The 15750-nt window shown below is 37.1% G+C and overlaps 8 protein-coding genes and 1 non-coding gene across 9 annotated transcripts, besides 1 other annotated feature; 4 read left to right on the plus strand and 5 right to left on the minus strand.

Moving 5' to 3' along the window:
* Positions 1 to 54: 54 nt before the first annotated feature.
* ASE1 (Ase1p) lies at positions 55 to 2712 on the minus strand (the record flags this gene model as incomplete). Its single annotated transcript, NM_001183477.1, has 1 exon — positions 55 to 2712. One exon carries the CDS (start codon positions 2710 to 2712, stop codon positions 55 to 57), a length of 2658 nt encoding a protein of 885 aa, NP_116582.1.
* A 1829-nt stretch (positions 2713 to 4541) lies between these two features.
* Positions 4542 to 4850: a long terminal repeat (Ty1 LTR).
* A 159-nt stretch (positions 4851 to 5009) lies between these two features.
* YNCO0016W lies at positions 5010 to 5105 on the plus strand. Its single transcript has 2 exons — positions 5010 to 5046; positions 5070 to 5105. It is a non-coding gene; the product is annotated as a tRNA-Lys (tRNA).
* A 167-nt stretch (positions 5106 to 5272) lies between these two features.
* On the minus strand, positions 5273 to 6625 carry LPL1 (putative hydrolase; the record flags this gene model as incomplete). Its single annotated transcript, NM_001183478.1, has 1 exon — positions 5273 to 6625. One exon carries the CDS (start codon positions 6623 to 6625, stop codon positions 5273 to 5275), a length of 1353 nt encoding a protein of 450 aa, NP_014702.1.
* A 131-nt stretch (positions 6626 to 6756) lies between these two features.
* On the minus strand, positions 6757 to 7530 carry SLD7 (Sld7p; the record flags this gene model as incomplete). The annotated part of the gene is made up of 1 exon (NM_001183479.1): positions 6757 to 7530. The coding sequence occupies one exon, from the start codon at positions 7528 to 7530 to the stop codon at positions 6757 to 6759; it is 774 nt and encodes a 257-aa protein (NP_014703.1).
* Positions 7531 to 7900: 370 nt separating this feature from the next.
* Positions 7901 to 8920, plus strand: CKA2 (casein kinase 2 catalytic subunit CKA2; the record flags this gene model as incomplete). The annotated part of the gene is made up of 1 exon (NM_001183480.1): positions 7901 to 8920. One exon carries the CDS (start codon positions 7901 to 7903, stop codon positions 8918 to 8920), a length of 1020 nt encoding a protein of 339 aa, NP_014704.1.
* A 171-nt stretch (positions 8921 to 9091) lies between these two features.
* On the minus strand, positions 9092 to 9898 carry YOR062C (uncharacterized protein; the record flags this gene model as incomplete). Its single annotated transcript, NM_001183481.1, has 1 exon — positions 9092 to 9898. One exon carries the CDS (start codon positions 9896 to 9898, stop codon positions 9092 to 9094), a length of 807 nt encoding a protein of 268 aa, NP_014705.1.
* Positions 9899 to 11052: 1154 nt separating this feature from the next.
* RPL3 (60S ribosomal protein uL3 RPL3) lies at positions 11053 to 12216 on the plus strand (the record flags this gene model as incomplete). The annotated part of the gene is made up of 1 exon (NM_001183482.1): positions 11053 to 12216. The coding sequence occupies one exon, from the start codon at positions 11053 to 11055 to the stop codon at positions 12214 to 12216; it is 1164 nt and encodes a 387-aa protein (NP_014706.1).
* Positions 12217 to 12445: 229 nt separating this feature from the next.
* On the minus strand, positions 12446 to 13105 carry YNG1 (Yng1p; the record flags this gene model as incomplete). Its single annotated transcript, NM_001183483.1, has 1 exon — positions 12446 to 13105. One exon carries the CDS (start codon positions 13103 to 13105, stop codon positions 12446 to 12448), a length of 660 nt encoding a protein of 219 aa, NP_014707.1.
* Positions 13106 to 13805: 700 nt separating this feature from the next.
* Positions 13806 to 14735, plus strand: CYT1 (ubiquinol--cytochrome-c reductase catalytic subunit CYT1; the record flags this gene model as incomplete). Its single annotated transcript, NM_001183484.1, has 1 exon — positions 13806 to 14735. One exon carries the CDS (start codon positions 13806 to 13808, stop codon positions 14733 to 14735), a length of 930 nt encoding a protein of 309 aa, NP_014708.1.
* Between the last annotated feature and the right edge of the window lie 1015 nt (positions 14736 to 15750).

Here is a 15750-nt window from a genome sequence, read left to right on the forward strand (position 1 = left end):
ACAAAAAAAATAAATAAGAGATCAGAGGGTTAAATGAATGCGCTTTTAAGAAATTCAAATATCTGTAAAGGAGAATCCATTCAATTTCGAAACTTGCTCATTTTTCCATGTAATAAAATCCTTATCATTTTCATCTTCCATCATACTGGTATCATCAAATCCGCTTTCAATATCTTTTTGTTGAATGTTTAATTGAAATTTACCTTCTGGCGACATGGAAAGTTTATATATGCTGTGCTCAGGTTCTTTATAAGGACTGCTCAATTTTTGTGCGTAATCTTCTAATGAGCTTTTGCGTTCCGGGCTTCGTACATTCTCCTTACCCGTGGTGCCAGTCGACCTTTTAAGAAGTTCTAAAGCCTTTTCTTTAGTTAATTGAGGGATATGACTACCCTTAGTGTCGACTTTGTTCAGCGGGATAGGAAACAATTGGCGTGGTTTTACTGCATGTTCGCCATGCGTATGATTTATCCTAGGCGATGATGAAAGATCGGATGATCTGTTTCTGTTTAAGGTAGGTCTCTCTATATTCCCTTTGGAATTCCTAGATATTACTGTGGGTGCTAGTAATCTTGTTGCTCTTCTGTTCGGACTAGATAACTTCGTTGTTCCTTGCATATGACGAGCAAGCGAGTTCTCTTGGGATAGATCATTCTTTGTTAAGCCTTGTATTGTTTTCTTTGAAGGCGTTTTATAAGTAATGTTGGCATCATTTAAATTCAAACCAATCGGTACCCTGATGGAACTTTCTGTGGCCTTGAAAGTGTTTTTTATGACTTTATTCTCTTTGTTCGCACCACATTTTCCCTTTTTAGATCTCTGCATTCTAACTCTACATCTTGGATATTTTGCTTCGATTTCCTGTTGCTGAATGTCAATTGCTTCTGAAAGTGGCTTACCTTTGAACAAAAAAGGTTGATCAAATAGACCATCGGCCTCTTCTAATTTAATTCTTAAATCATTGATGACTCGAGGAAAGTGTCTTGTTATCCTTTTCCTCATTTTTTCTTCAGTTAGTAATATCTTATGAGAATTTCTAGACAAAAGCCGTGAAGAGTCTTTTGAACTTCTTTCCAAAAATTCTTGATCTTCTTGTAAAGATTCAAAATCTGATATTAATTTTAAAATTGGCTTATAAAGGGTCAGTTTTTCTTCTAGTCTTTTTAGCTCATTTTCGCAAGTTTCTAGAAGAAGCTCATCTTCCTGTAAAGTTGTTGCACTGTTCCTTAGTTCTTCAAATACAATGATGAATTTAGACCGACTTTCTTCTGAATACTGTAACGTACGCCACAATTCCTGAATTTTGTCCCAGGAATCTGATATAAGTTTTTTTATTAGTTTTTTTTTCATTGCTTCAAGTCGCATAACTTCTTTAGAGATTCTACCTAAGGACTCGGTTGATAAACTTGAATTGTTACGCATAAAAGTCTTTATGTATTCTTGAGAAATTTTTAGCCTTGTCCAAAGTTTTTGGCATTGTTCCATCAGGAGCCTCTTTTTGTCTGCTCTTTCCTTATGGATAGCTTGCAGTTTTTCCAATGTAATATCAATTTTAGACATTCTTTCTCTGTCTACCGGGTGGAAATTTGGTATTTCTGATGTGGAGTTTTCCTCTTCTCCATATGATCTTAGATCTTGTTCAAAATCTTCACCGATTAACGTTGCTAGGGGAGTTCCAAGTTGTTCACATATTGATGAAATACTAACCTTTTTTGTGAGTACGCTTTTAAACCTCCTCTCGTATTCTTCCTCGTAAATTTTTATGACTTCATTCATGTGTTTCACAGATTCTTCGTTAATAGTTTTAAATGCCGATCCCTTTAAAATATCTTTTCTATTATCTATAATAAATTTCATGGACAAACCAATATCGCCTTTACCATTTTCTATTTGTAACAAATATGCGGTTAATGTGCTTAATTCTGGAAACTCGGCGATAGCCTCGTTATCTGCTTCTGTCAATCCAGGAAGGTTTTCTTTTACAGATTGTATGAGGTGTTTTAGAGTGATTAAGGATTTTAAATAGTCGCGGAGCCTGGGTAAAAAACTTCCTAGGACAAATTTTTTTGCTGTATCTAATGCTGCTTTTTTGCTTAGTAAGGAAAGTGGCTTTTTCGGTGACTGTGGCACAGTTTTACTTTCTTGCAGTAGAATAGCATTTCTAATGTATAAGTCAGGAATAGTCTTTATGCCACTTGGGTCATTTATTCTCTCTAGAATGTTATTTAGAATATCCTGTTCAATTCCGTTCTCTGCGGACAGTCTTTTCAATTCTTCGTCAGCTTGCTCAAAAAATTGTTTTATGGAATTAGATATAGTGGTGAATATGATTTTCTCCTTGGTGATAATTTCCGTATTAGAATACCCAATATTTTGATATATGACATTGAGATTCTCCAGTAATTTCTCTAGATCCTTTGAAATAAGAATGAAATTTTCTCTATACATATTATCCATTGTGTTACCTTTACCATTTTCTGAGTCTAAAAAATGGTAATTAGTGGACACGTTTTTCAAAGGAGAACCAAAATCTCTAATACGAACTGGGGTCAACTTCATAAACTCTTTAGAATTTGATTGATTTACCATGGTCGACACAGTCAACGGTGTTGCTAAAGAAGGGTTCATATGCGGTATAACTGTAGTAGACCCAGAATTTTCGCTGTTTCTCCTCGATTTAATGGGCAAAGGGGAAGAAGTTGCTGTCTCCATTTCAACATCAAAAGTAGTGAATCCAAAATGAAACCTTTGAATTCTAATGCCAGAATGCTATATCTGATGATTAAAAATAGCCTATTAAAATGCTCTAATTAGTCCTTAAAATAATTATTCTCGGTAATAGCCGTTTGTTCGTATCTTTGCTATTGTTCTGTGAAAAAACCAGGTATTCGACTTTAATAATATTTTTGTATTTGTTTCCTCTTAAAGATTCTCAAGCTTATTTACCTTTTACCTCATTGGGAAATATTAGATGACGAAAGAAAATCACACTGTACGATTTTCTGGGCGGTTATTTAGTGAAATTAAATAATAACGTAGATATGGCAGACAGACTTATTGTTTATAGGCAGTTCTTTACAATTGTAACTATAAAAAGTGGCTATACTAGGAAAGAAAGTTTTTAAAGATGATTTGTTTTTTCTATCTTAAATCTCATATATTTATTTTTATTCACTTCTGAGAAATACAAGTTGCATGTCTCAAAACTTTTACTTTTCAACAAAATATTAATCAAAAAAAATAAATGAAAAAAGAAGACCATATTGAAGAACATTTAAAATCCTTTGTTTGAAATAGAGATCAAATATCTTGTATTAGCTGGTTTTAAATCAGTAGTATATTGCTATGTATGGTTTGATAAGATGATACAGATTGTTAGACGAAATTATTATCATAATGTTATCTATATTATGGAATGCCAACAATCATCAGCAAATACGTAAATATGACAATGGAAATGAACAAAGAAAAGAAGAAGAGAAAAATATAATACTATGTAGAATTGTCGAGCTCCAAAGGATATTCTATCTTGTTATCCGTAACATAATCAGCAGGGCGATCTGTGCACTTGTTATGAACATATGACATTTTTATTTATTCCCTTCGTGTTATTGTACTCGTGTTTTTTATAAATTTTCCTTCCTCGTAGATGGCTTGAATACCAAGTAATATTTCTTCTACCACAGTATTACTGGCGTAAGCAACTGAATTCTCCGAAAAGTTTTTTAGATAAACTGCCAAGTTAGTCTGTCATTACCTTTATATCGTCTTCCTTTAATCTGTAGGTCAGAGTGTTCACTGCTTCAAATAAATCTGCAGATATTCTTCCATTATATTCAAGGTTCAATATTCTTCATGCTTTATAGAGAACAGTTTGAAAATTGCTGCAATTGATTTCTAAAGTTTTCTTGAACCAAATTGGCAACAAATGAAACGGAACAAACGTTTGAAATGTTTTGTACAAATATGAATGCTCTTCGTACGATAGTGGTCGCAGAATTCACCCTGTTCATTAGAATGAATGTTGCCTGTGGGTTGGAATTTTTCAAAACTTGATGTAGAATTTAGTCCAAGTAGAAGTATTCTTCCCCCACAGAATGTGTGGCGGTGAAAAATTGCGAGACGTGATTGGTGTATCAAAAAACATACGAGATTGTTGGGTTAGTATACTGTTTCAACTACGTGAAGGGCTTCTCAATGGTGATATATACTATAAAATTGTTGGTTGAGTATCTGATTGAAAATACATCGACGACATTATAGTCGGGCGTCCTAAAAATGACCAACTAGATGGCTTGGCTTGATTCGGAGTGATTATATCGCTATAAGTACGGTCCATTCTGTGACGACAGTAATTGAGCAGATACGATGATGATGATTCTCTGGAGCAGCTGATAAAACAGGTGTATTATCCGTTGAAAGTTGGCGTTGCTGGAAACCTTATCATATGAGGTTTGCAAATTGGAAACGTGTGACGAATTTGATTTGTGTACGCTTCCCTAGAAGTAACCAAATCATAGGCTCTACCATGAGGTAATGAATGATTATTATTGGGCTTCTACCGTTGCTAAAGGCTATAATATTAGATACACAAAATATATGAAAGTTCCCCTCGAGAATTGAAATCCACCAAAAGAGTATCCATATCTCTTTCTAATAATATTGATATTCTTCTTCTGTTCTTTATGATAATAGTCATTATATTATTACATTATATATCCTTGCAATCCAGCTCCCATTAAATCTGATGACTGTTTCTCATCTTTAGGGTTATCTTTTTACGCCGCATATGATACTATATTAATAATATGAATGCTAGTCGATAAATAATACTTGATTCCTATTCCAACATACTCTATCCAAAATTATTTCCTTTATAAAAATTATACCTCAACATTTATCAAATAGTTTAGCAATGTATCCTTTTCGGTAGTTAATTACTTTAAATAACCTAAGTTAAATACCCACTATCTATAGAAATCTTTATTTAGGACGCTCCGAAGAACTCATCCTTGTTAGCTCAGTTGGTAGAGCGTTCGGCTTTTAAGCGCATTTGCTTAAGCAAGGATACCGAAATGTCAGGGGTTCGAGCCCCCTATGAGGAGTTCTTTATTTTTGTCAGTAACTATTCGGGTACCATCCTCTTCTTTTCTTTTTCCCCCACTATAAAACGAGTCTATCAATTCCCTTCAAGCATTAGTGGTAGTAATACATTTTAATCACATGAGAGTGTTCATTCAAAAATATATACTATTTCGTGTAAATCAAGTGCTCAATTACTCTTGTGCATCAAGTATGCTAGTAATTGGGCCGTAAATTCGATACAAGCAATCCCAGTAGCAGCTGTATTCTCGTCCATTCCTCTACGTGCCACAATCACGCCATGCGCATTTACAGCCTTTATGTATATTGGAACTCTAATCCATTTCAATTTGTTTAGATTTCTCAAAATAACCTTTCGGTTTTCATCAAAAGGCAGTTTTTTAAATTTAGATTTCCAAACACCATCATTTATAGTTGTGTATTTTTGGATAAATTCCTTCCAAGGAAGCTCTTCTTCGTTTACAAGATTACTATTACTTGCTTCATAGTTCGCATCCATATCTAAAGCCGAATTTATGATGGACCCGTATGCATCTGTAACATAGCCTTTCAGTTGCTCCGTCAATCCTAATTTTCCTCTGACCTCATTGTGAAGAATGCCATTAGAGAGCATTTTGCGGTACTTGCAAGTAACAATATAACTATAAGCGGTTCCCAGGCCATTCATAACCAGGGCTATTGGGAGAATTAAGAATGTTGCAACTAGTATAATAAGAATAGTGCGTCCCCACTTTTTATAAGTCTTGGTCGGTTTAGTAGGAGCATGGCTGTTAACGTTTAAAGCGTTTAGGTCGACAATCTTAGGCAATATTCCTTTATAGCCAGATCCCGGAATCTTTTCTTCGAATGTATATTTCAATTTGTTGTCAAAATCTATAAATGGGTCGCAATCCGTAATAAACGCCGTATAGAAGGCTACCGTACGGTCATTTTTGACATTCGCAAACGCTATCCTCCATTTAAATAGCGAGAGTGCTTCAAGGTACTCACCCTGGCTCAATTTCACCAATATATTGTTACTAGAATTTGCGATAAACATTTCTCTCCCGCTTTTACCTAAAATAGTAGATCCCAAGGTCCTCAGCGCACTATATAACGCACTTTTATATGCTATGCCCGTAGGATTGTAAAACTCTACCCCCAAATGAGGCGTTGCCATTGTAATGAATAATTGTGGTTCAATATCCTCGAACAGTTCTTTAAATTCGGTCAACATCTTACCGATCATAAATCGGGCCACTAATCCGCCTTGCGAATATCCCATTACGCTTAGTTTGGTGATTTTCCCGTCTTTATAATCTCGGATAAATTCACAAACTTCAATCAATGTCCTGTACCCAATGATTTCGATACCATCAAACGTCTTAAACATGGCATTCTGCTTTGGTAAAAAATATATCATATCATCGTTAACATCTTCCTTTTTTAATGTAGTGGATAAAATTGTCCTCATAGATTCCATATGAGTATAGTTACCCCATAGCCCGTGAATCAGCACAAAAAGGTGTTTATCCGAAGTCATCTGAAGCGCTGTATAATATATATGGTTGATCACACGAAGTTTTCTACCGATTATTGCAGTAAAGAGTTGCCACCCTTTCTTTATTATCTTTGTTTTTCATTTTGATCTTATATACTGAAAATCCCCGTTGATCATGATTTGGTAAAGAGCTTCAGAAGAGTTTCCACAGTTTCCTGCAATGATTCAAACGAAACCTCTTCACCAGATCCCATCGAAATGCGTTTTAATTCATCCCTGTGCGTAAATTCAGCTGCATCAAACGTTATCTTGTATAACTTTTGATAGTCTGTAATAGAATTAGAAATACCTCGAAGTCGGAGGCCACCCAAAATTAGCTTGGACAAAGTTTCATTGAATTGAAGCCGTTTGTCATTAATATGCACGTTGCGATACACTTCCGTTTTCGTTCCGATCTTCCTTTGTTGAGATTGTTGTATTATTATATCAATACTACCTTCCTTTGATACGGAGGCCCTTGTCTTTCCAATATCTTGCTTCAATTTGGTGACCTGGCCATCAAACTCATGCTTCATTGTTAGATCCACTTGAAAGCAGTTTAACTCTGTGTTCTCTCGAAATATAATCAAGTATGCTGGCTCCTGCGATCGCTGATCGACCTTGTCAAACAATTCAATGACAATGCCACGATTCGCGTTCCTTAGTTTTGATTTGAAGTAAGCCTGTGCGGTTGCACTGGTACTATAACATCTATATGTATTCATATTTGTGGAGCGGACCCACAAAGGCAGTTTTGCGAGATCTACATACTGAATGAATTGTCCCCTCAACTCTGAAGTTGATTTACTTGCTGTAGGTCGATTGCTCCAAAGTTGGATATCCCTAATGACCAAACTTCCCTGCTTTCCGCTAAGAGTAAAATTTAGTGTGCATAATTTCCGTGACATCAAAAGTCAGGCGAATTGGTGAATGCTGTCCCCTTTCAAGGCAGTCTATCATTTCTTAGTTACCTGCCAACAGGCCTTTATCAGGCCTCAAAGAAAAAAATTTCCTTGCGTAGCCCGCTTTTCGCCCGAACCTGGCAAAGCAAACAGACGATCGAAAAATTTCCAACGATCTTATCTAGGTGGAAGTTATAAAAAGAAGAATAAAGCATCGTCAACCTTTTTAACCTGAATTGGGAAACAACGGGCACACACATTTGTTGGAGTTTGTATGATTGCTAAAAAATAAAAAGTAATTAAAAAAACATCATAGAGTTGTAAGGTCTCAGGGAAATAGAAGGAACAATAAACCTAAAAGAATAGAAGAAACAGAATGCCATTACCTCCGTCAACATTGAACCAGAAATCTAATAGAGTCTACTCTGTAGCTAGGGTGTACAAGAATGCCTGCGAGGAGAGACCACAAGAATACTGGGACTACGAACAAGGGGTGACCATCGATTGGGGAAAGATTTCCAATTACGAAATTATCAACAAAATTGGAAGAGGGAAATATTCCGAAGTGTTCAGCGGTAGATGTATTGTAAACAACCAGAAGTGTGTTATTAAAGTTTTAAAACCAGTTAAAATGAAAAAAATTTATAGAGAGTTGAAAATTCTGACCAATCTAACAGGCGGCCCCAATGTTGTTGGCCTTTATGATATAGTACAAGACGCTGACTCCAAAATACCTGCTTTGATCTTTGAGGAAATCAAAAATGTTGATTTCAGAACTTTATATCCTACATTCAAACTTCCTGACATCCAGTATTATTTCACGCAATTATTGATTGCGTTAGACTACTGTCACTCCATGGGCATAATGCACAGAGACGTAAAGCCTCAGAATGTCATGATTGATCCTACGGAACGTAAACTAAGGCTGATCGATTGGGGCCTGGCGGAGTTCTACCATCCAGGTGTAGATTACAACGTTCGTGTCGCTTCGCGTTACCACAAGGGACCAGAACTTTTAGTAAACTTGAACCAATATGACTACTCCCTAGACTTATGGTCAGTAGGATGCATGCTAGCAGCTATTGTCTTCAAAAAAGAACCTTTTTTCAAAGGGTCGTCTAATCCAGATCAACTGGTAAAGATTGCCACAGTACTAGGAACCAAGGAACTGTTAGGCTATTTGGGTAAGTACGGGTTGCACTTACCATCTGAATACGACAACATTATGAGAGACTTTACAAAAAAATCGTGGACACACTTTATAACCTCCGAGACCAAATTAGCTGTTCCTGAAGTGGTTGATTTAATCGACAATTTATTAAGGTATGACCATCAAGAAAGATTAACAGCAAAGGAGGCTATGGATCATAAGTTTTTCAAAACGAAGTTTGAATAATTGGACAACAATACTCTTAGCAAGGCAATTCTTTTTCCACCACTGATTTCCATTTATAAAAAGCAGGGGTTTTCCTTTTTTGTAGCTTGATATTAGAGAATATCCTTAATGTGAATATTAAATTGCAAACTCTATTTAACAACGAATGTAGATTATTATATGACCAGAAAATCACTTTATATAGATATAAGAGCCTTCCGTAATGCTATGCAAGTTTTGATGAATTATTATATTGTCGTGAGGCGTGTTCCGAGGAGTTTCGTCGCCATTGGGATAGAGATGCTCGTAATCGTACGTGTCTGGAAGTGCCTGCCGACGGTAGCGATGTCTACTCTCGTCCCAGACAATGGAATAGTTTTGGAATTGTTCTACATCATTTATTAGAACACATGATTCACGAAATCTCCCACGTTTGTCAATATCTCGCCTACGAACAGTGTCATCGAATGATATTGAACGCTGAGAGAGCCATTTACCTTTTGAGTAAAATACGCTGCCTTTTTTCAGCAATGAAGAAGCACTTCCCTCCTTTCTTACATCCAATAATTGCTTCCCTTGTTCCTTTATATTCCCCATAGGAAAGTCCGTTGGAGTAGGTTGCTCTCTTTCATGTATTCCAACCAGATCAGGTCCGTAAAGAACAGTAACGTCTATTTCTTTATTCCAGTTTATGCTTAGTGGATCAATTTTGTATTCATCTAAATTGAAGTGCTTTATGGACCACCTCCTCCATATACAATGATACAACCTAGCCATATATATGCTATAGTCAAACTCATTTTCAGAAGAGCAACTGGGTAACCTTAATAATTTATGCTTGCGCATTTTCAGCAACAAGCGCCAGGTAGTGGACACGTCCAAGCTATCATAGTTAAATTTGAAATGAAAATAATCTATGGCGGGGCGAATATAGTTGGTGGCGTTGTCTAATAGTGCTATATTTTTTTTTGTCAGCACACTGTCATCTAAACTAGTCATTTTCACTAACAAGGTAGTATATGTTAGAGTCTTGGAGATTTTCGACCTGTTCAGACTGGCCAAAAGAGTGCTAATATGAAAATGTTCCCTCTTATAATATATAACATCTGTGACAAAAATCTATTCTTCCACCTATCGCCTGCATAACATGAGGCCTTTCCTGCGGGATAGCTTTTGCTTCAGGTTCTTCTGAGGTTCTGAAAATCAATATATTTTTCCGACAATTTCTCACTATGCCTCTATCCCCCTTAAAAAGAAACACTTTCTACCCTCTTTTCTAAACTCTGCACACTAGACCGAGACAGCAAATCGGAGCCCGAGAGAAAATCCGGAGGACGGAAAAACTAGAAGTAATCTTATGCGGGGAGCATGCACCAGAACGCCCAGAAAACGTGAATGACACTACATACTTTGATACGGATGTTGGTATTTTTCCGGCTTTTTCTATTTTATCGATGCCGTGTCTGCTGCCATTACGTACAGGTAGGCAAAGGCAAACAAGAATAGCACTTTTTCACTTGCTGCTTTTTTTTGTGAATGAAGTTTATCGTATATTCTGTTAGTGCCGCTCGTATCAGCCACTTACGTTATCATTCTAAAGTAAGTATACGAAATGTGCAAACCTTAGTAGACGTTCAAGAATTGCTCGATAATTGCGAACAAACCAGCTGCTAAGCCGGGAAGTTAAGTCCTCAACACAGAAATGATGCAAACAATTTATTAAATTCAGTGGTAATGCAACAGCAAGAGGAAAGGTGGAGGGATTAACGCATTTCAGACAGCTTTATAGGGGGAAAGAAAGCACTCGCAAACTTGCTGCCTGTTCGCAGTCATTGGTTGCAAAAACTAAACTCTACTCACGCACACTGGAATGAATGGCAATATTCTTTTTTAGGTTAACCGGCCGGACAGTAATATAGTAATCGTTTTGTACGTTTTTCAAGAAGCGACGCACAACTGTTTTCCATTTTTTTTTTTTTTTTTTCAGTGATCATCGTCCATGAAAAAAATTTTTCATTTGTCTCTTTCGTGCTTCCTGGATATATAAAATACGATTTATTTAGTTGTCTTTGTCAATCCTCATCTTTCTTTACTCATTATTTCATTTCGGTTTTGTCATCTCTAGAACAACACAGTTACTACAACAATCAATCATGTCTCACAGAAAGTACGAAGCACCACGTCACGGTCATTTAGGTTTCTTGCCAAGAAAGAGAGCTGCCTCCATCAGAGCTAGAGTTAAGGCTTTTCCAAAGGATGACAGATCCAAGCCAGTTGCTCTAACTTCCTTCTTGGGTTACAAGGCTGGTATGACCACCATTGTCAGAGATTTGGACAGACCAGGTTCTAAGTTCCACAAGCGTGAAGTTGTCGAAGCTGTCACCGTTGTTGACACTCCACCAGTTGTCGTTGTTGGTGTTGTCGGTTACGTCGAAACCCCAAGAGGTTTGAGATCTTTGACCACCGTCTGGGCTGAACATTTGTCTGACGAAGTCAAGAGAAGATTCTACAAGAACTGGTACAAGTCTAAGAAGAAGGCTTTCACCAAATACTCTGCCAAGTACGCTCAAGATGGTGCTGGTATTGAAAGAGAATTGGCTAGAATCAAGAAGTACGCTTCCGTCGTCAGAGTTTTGGTCCACACTCAAATCAGAAAGACTCCATTGGCTCAAAAGAAGGCTCATTTGGCTGAAATCCAATTGAACGGTGGTTCCATCTCTGAAAAGGTTGACTGGGCTCGTGAACATTTCGAAAAGACTGTTGCTGTCGACAGCGTTTTTGAACAAAACGAAATGATTGACGCTATTGCTGTCACCAAGGGTCACGGTTTCGAAGGTGTTACCCACAGATGGGGTACTAAGAAATTGCCAAGAAAGACTCACAGAGGTCTAAGAAAGGTTGCTTGTATTGGTGCTTGGCATCCAGCCCACGTTATGTGGAGTGTTGCCAGAGCTGGTCAAAGAGGTTACCATTCCAGAACCTCCATTAACCACAAGATTTACAGAGTCGGTAAGGGTGATGATGAAGCTAACGGTGCTACCAGCTTCGACAGAACCAAGAAGACTATTACCCCAATGGGTGGTTTCGTCCACTACGGTGAAATTAAGAACGACTTCATCATGGTTAAAGGTTGTATCCCAGGTAACAGAAAGAGAATTGTTACTTTGAGAAAGTCTTTGTACACCAACACTTCTAGAAAGGCTTTGGAAGAAGTCAGCTTGAAGTGGATTGACACTGCTTCTAAGTTCGGTAAGGGTAGATTCCAAACCCCAGCTGAAAAGCATGCTTTCATGGGTACTTTGAAGAAGGACTTGTAAGAAGTTTTGTTAGAAAATAAATCATTTTTTAATTGAGCATTCTTATTCCTATTTTATTTAAATAGTTTTATGTATTGTTAGCTACATACAACAGTTTAAATCAAATTTTCTTTTTCCCAAGTCCAAAATGGAGGTTTATTTTGATGACCCGCATGCGATTATGTTTTGAAAGTATAAGACTACATACATGTACATATATTTAAACATGTAAACCCGTCCATTATATTGCTTACTTTCTTCTTTTTTGCCGTTTTGACTTGGACCTCTGGTTTGCTATTTCCTTACAATCTTTGCTACAATACCATTTGCCCTTGGGAGCTTGTTTCAGGCCTACGCAACCATAATGGAACCACTCGAAGGGACAAGCCGGATTATCACAAGCCACCATTGGCCCATAAGATACATTCCTACAGAAACAATAAACCTCCTCTTGATTATTATTACCCTCTGTTACATCACCCTGGTTAATCCCAATTGTGGGGCTAGTTATGCTCTCTTTTCTTTCCCTCGATTTAGCCTTTTTCAAGTTAATCTTTAAAAGCAGTTTTGGCTCCTTATATGCTCCTGGTTCTTCTAACGTCAACTTCGACTTGATATTCTCTAGCGAAGAGTTGAAATTTTTTGTCACTGACTTCTGTATCTCTAGTTCCTTCTTATGCTGCTTTAAGAAATGAATCTGATCATCGACCAGATCATTAATATAAGTCGCTACCAGCAACAGATCCCTACAGGCCCTTTCCATACCAGGCTCATCCTCTTCATTCTTGAATAAGTCGATTGTTTGCATCAGTCGAAGAGATCTTATTAGTTCACATGGTAAATGATCCAAAGTGCTAAGGAAACTGTACCTGATATCCGAATCCGAGTTTTCGTTGGCGAGATGTTCCATTGCTGTAGACGAAAAAAACTTCCTTGTAAAGCGGATGTGCTAGCGCATCATACATTTCAGTTCTATTAAGACTTTCACAGATGCTGTTGTGATGTTCTGTGAGCCAATCCCAAATGTTTGTATAAGGACGGAAATAAGACGGAGCGCCACGTGACTGAAGATTTTTTTTTTCTCGGATTTCTTGGTAATGGGCGGCCGGTATTTCCGGCGGCCAAAAAATGCGAGGATTTGGTTGGTGGAGAGGGTCGAGCGCCTTTACCCTGCGTAGATACTAAGGGGGCTCTTTCTAGTATATAAACAATTTGAATAATAACGAGGTTAGACGTCCAACTGGATCCATAGACTATCTAAGCTTTTAGTAGAGGCCATTCGTTTTCTTATTAATCATCGGTTTCACAATCTTTCTTTGTTAAGCAACATTTTATACATTTTTGTACTTTATCTTCAAATATTAAGGACAAGAAAGAAAAAGAAAAAGAATCCATATTCTATATTAGTGTAACACTATTTTTCTTAAATATTTTTTCCAGTACTCCCCCAGTTTGATAAAAAGCATTCATTGAATTTCCCCACATTTGTGATATCTTCAATTGATTAGTTTGAACTAGTTCTGAAAAATAATATTTTACAATTTGCATTTTCATTACACTATATCATCTACTATTTTTTCTCAGAAGCGGAAGTTATAACTAATTTGACAATGTTTTCAAATCTATCTAAACGTTGGGCTCAAAGGACCCTCTCGAAAAGTTTCTACTCTACCGCAACAGGTGCTGCTAGTAAATCTGGCAAGCTTACTCAAAAGCTCGTTACAGCGGGTGTTGCTGCCGCCGGTATCACCGCATCGACTTTACTCTATGCAGACTCCTTAACTGCCGAAGCTATGACCGCAGCTGAACACGGATTGCACGCCCCAGCATATGCTTGGTCCCACAATGGGCCTTTTGAAACATTTGATCATGCATCCATTAGAAGAGGTTACCAGGTTTACCGTGAAGTTTGTGCCGCCTGCCATTCTCTTGACAGAGTTGCTTGGAGAACTTTGGTTGGTGTTTCTCATACCAACGAAGAGGTTCGTAATATGGCCGAAGAATTTGAATACGATGACGAACCTGATGAACAAGGTAACCCTAAAAAGAGACCAGGTAAGTTGTCCGATTACATCCCTGGCCCATACCCAAACGAACAGGCTGCAAGAGCTGCCAATCAAGGTGCCTTGCCACCTGATCTATCTTTGATCGTGAAAGCTAGACACGGTGGTTGTGACTACATTTTCTCTTTGTTGACCGGTTATCCTGATGAACCTCCTGCTGGTGTGGCTTTACCACCAGGTTCTAATTATAACCCTTACTTCCCAGGTGGTTCCATTGCAATGGCAAGAGTCTTGTTTGATGACATGGTTGAGTACGAAGATGGTACCCCCGCAACGACATCTCAAATGGCAAAGGACGTTACCACCTTTTTAAACTGGTGTGCCGAACCTGAACATGACGAAAGAAAGAGATTGGGTTTGAAAACGGTGATAATCTTATCATCTTTGTATTTGCTATCTATCTGGGTGAAGAAGTTCAAATGGGCCGGTATCAAAACCAGAAAATTCGTTTTCAATCCACCAAAACCAAGAAAGTAGTTGACAAAAAAATGAAAACCACTATTATTTAAATTACGGAAAAAAAAAAACCAATAAACAAAAAACATAATAAAAGAAATGAAAAAAAAGAATATTAGTAGAGCATACTGAATTGTTTTCAGAAAGAGAGTGAAAGGTAACAAAAATTTACCTACTTTTCCTTTTTATTTCTCTGGTTTCGTTTCTTTTTTTTCGGCCACCCTATTTATTTTTTCACTGCTTGTAAACAACGTCTCACTTCAATAGTGTCTCCTTCATGTACTGAGATACTGCTGCAAGCGAAATATCACGAATAATAATATAAAAAAAAAAAAAAAAAAAAAAAAAGATGTTTAAATGTTAACAACCTAACAGCAATAAAAAATAAAAATAAAGGTAGAAGATTGCAAGAAAGAAACTTTACAATATTTTGTTTGGATGCCCAACACCGGCGTCTTGGTGTTCTTCTATAATATTTATTTTATTTATTTTTTATTTATATATGTACATATATATTCCTATTATCTATTAAGAAAGTAAACTTAGTGTAAATCTACCACTGTTCCAAGGCTTTGGCCATCCACCTTCTCTTTCGTTCCATTAATAATATGACACAATCGTTGAGGATGCGAGCGAGACCGTTATGGTCGATCTTTGAAGTCGCCGCGTAACGCGCTAGTATTTTTTCCTTAAAGAGGCAAACACTTATTTTTCCCTAATAGGAAATCCCTCAAATCGGTTTTTTTCCATATTAGTCCCGTTCTATTGTCTGGTTTCATACCTCTAAAATTTCTCTCGCTGTTCCATCAATTAATACAATCAAGGCACAGCCAGCAAATACTAATAATTCTCTTAATAACTGCTTCCCCTTTGCAGCACCGATAAGGGATCTTTAAGACGGTCTTGAAAATTTTTCGTTAGTTCATTTTTCATTCTCGGAAGTTTTTTTAAATTTTGAGAAGAAGAGCTGGTTGCACATTCCAAGGTGATTAAAGGGATTTGATTAAGTATATATTCACCAACCTGGGTTGTGTAG

The sequence above is a fragment of the Saccharomyces cerevisiae genome, chromosome XV (assembly GCF_000146045.2).
Source record: "Saccharomyces cerevisiae S288C chromosome XV, complete sequence".
NCBI lineage: Eukaryota > Fungi > Ascomycota > Saccharomycetes > Saccharomycetales > Saccharomycetaceae > Saccharomyces > Saccharomyces cerevisiae.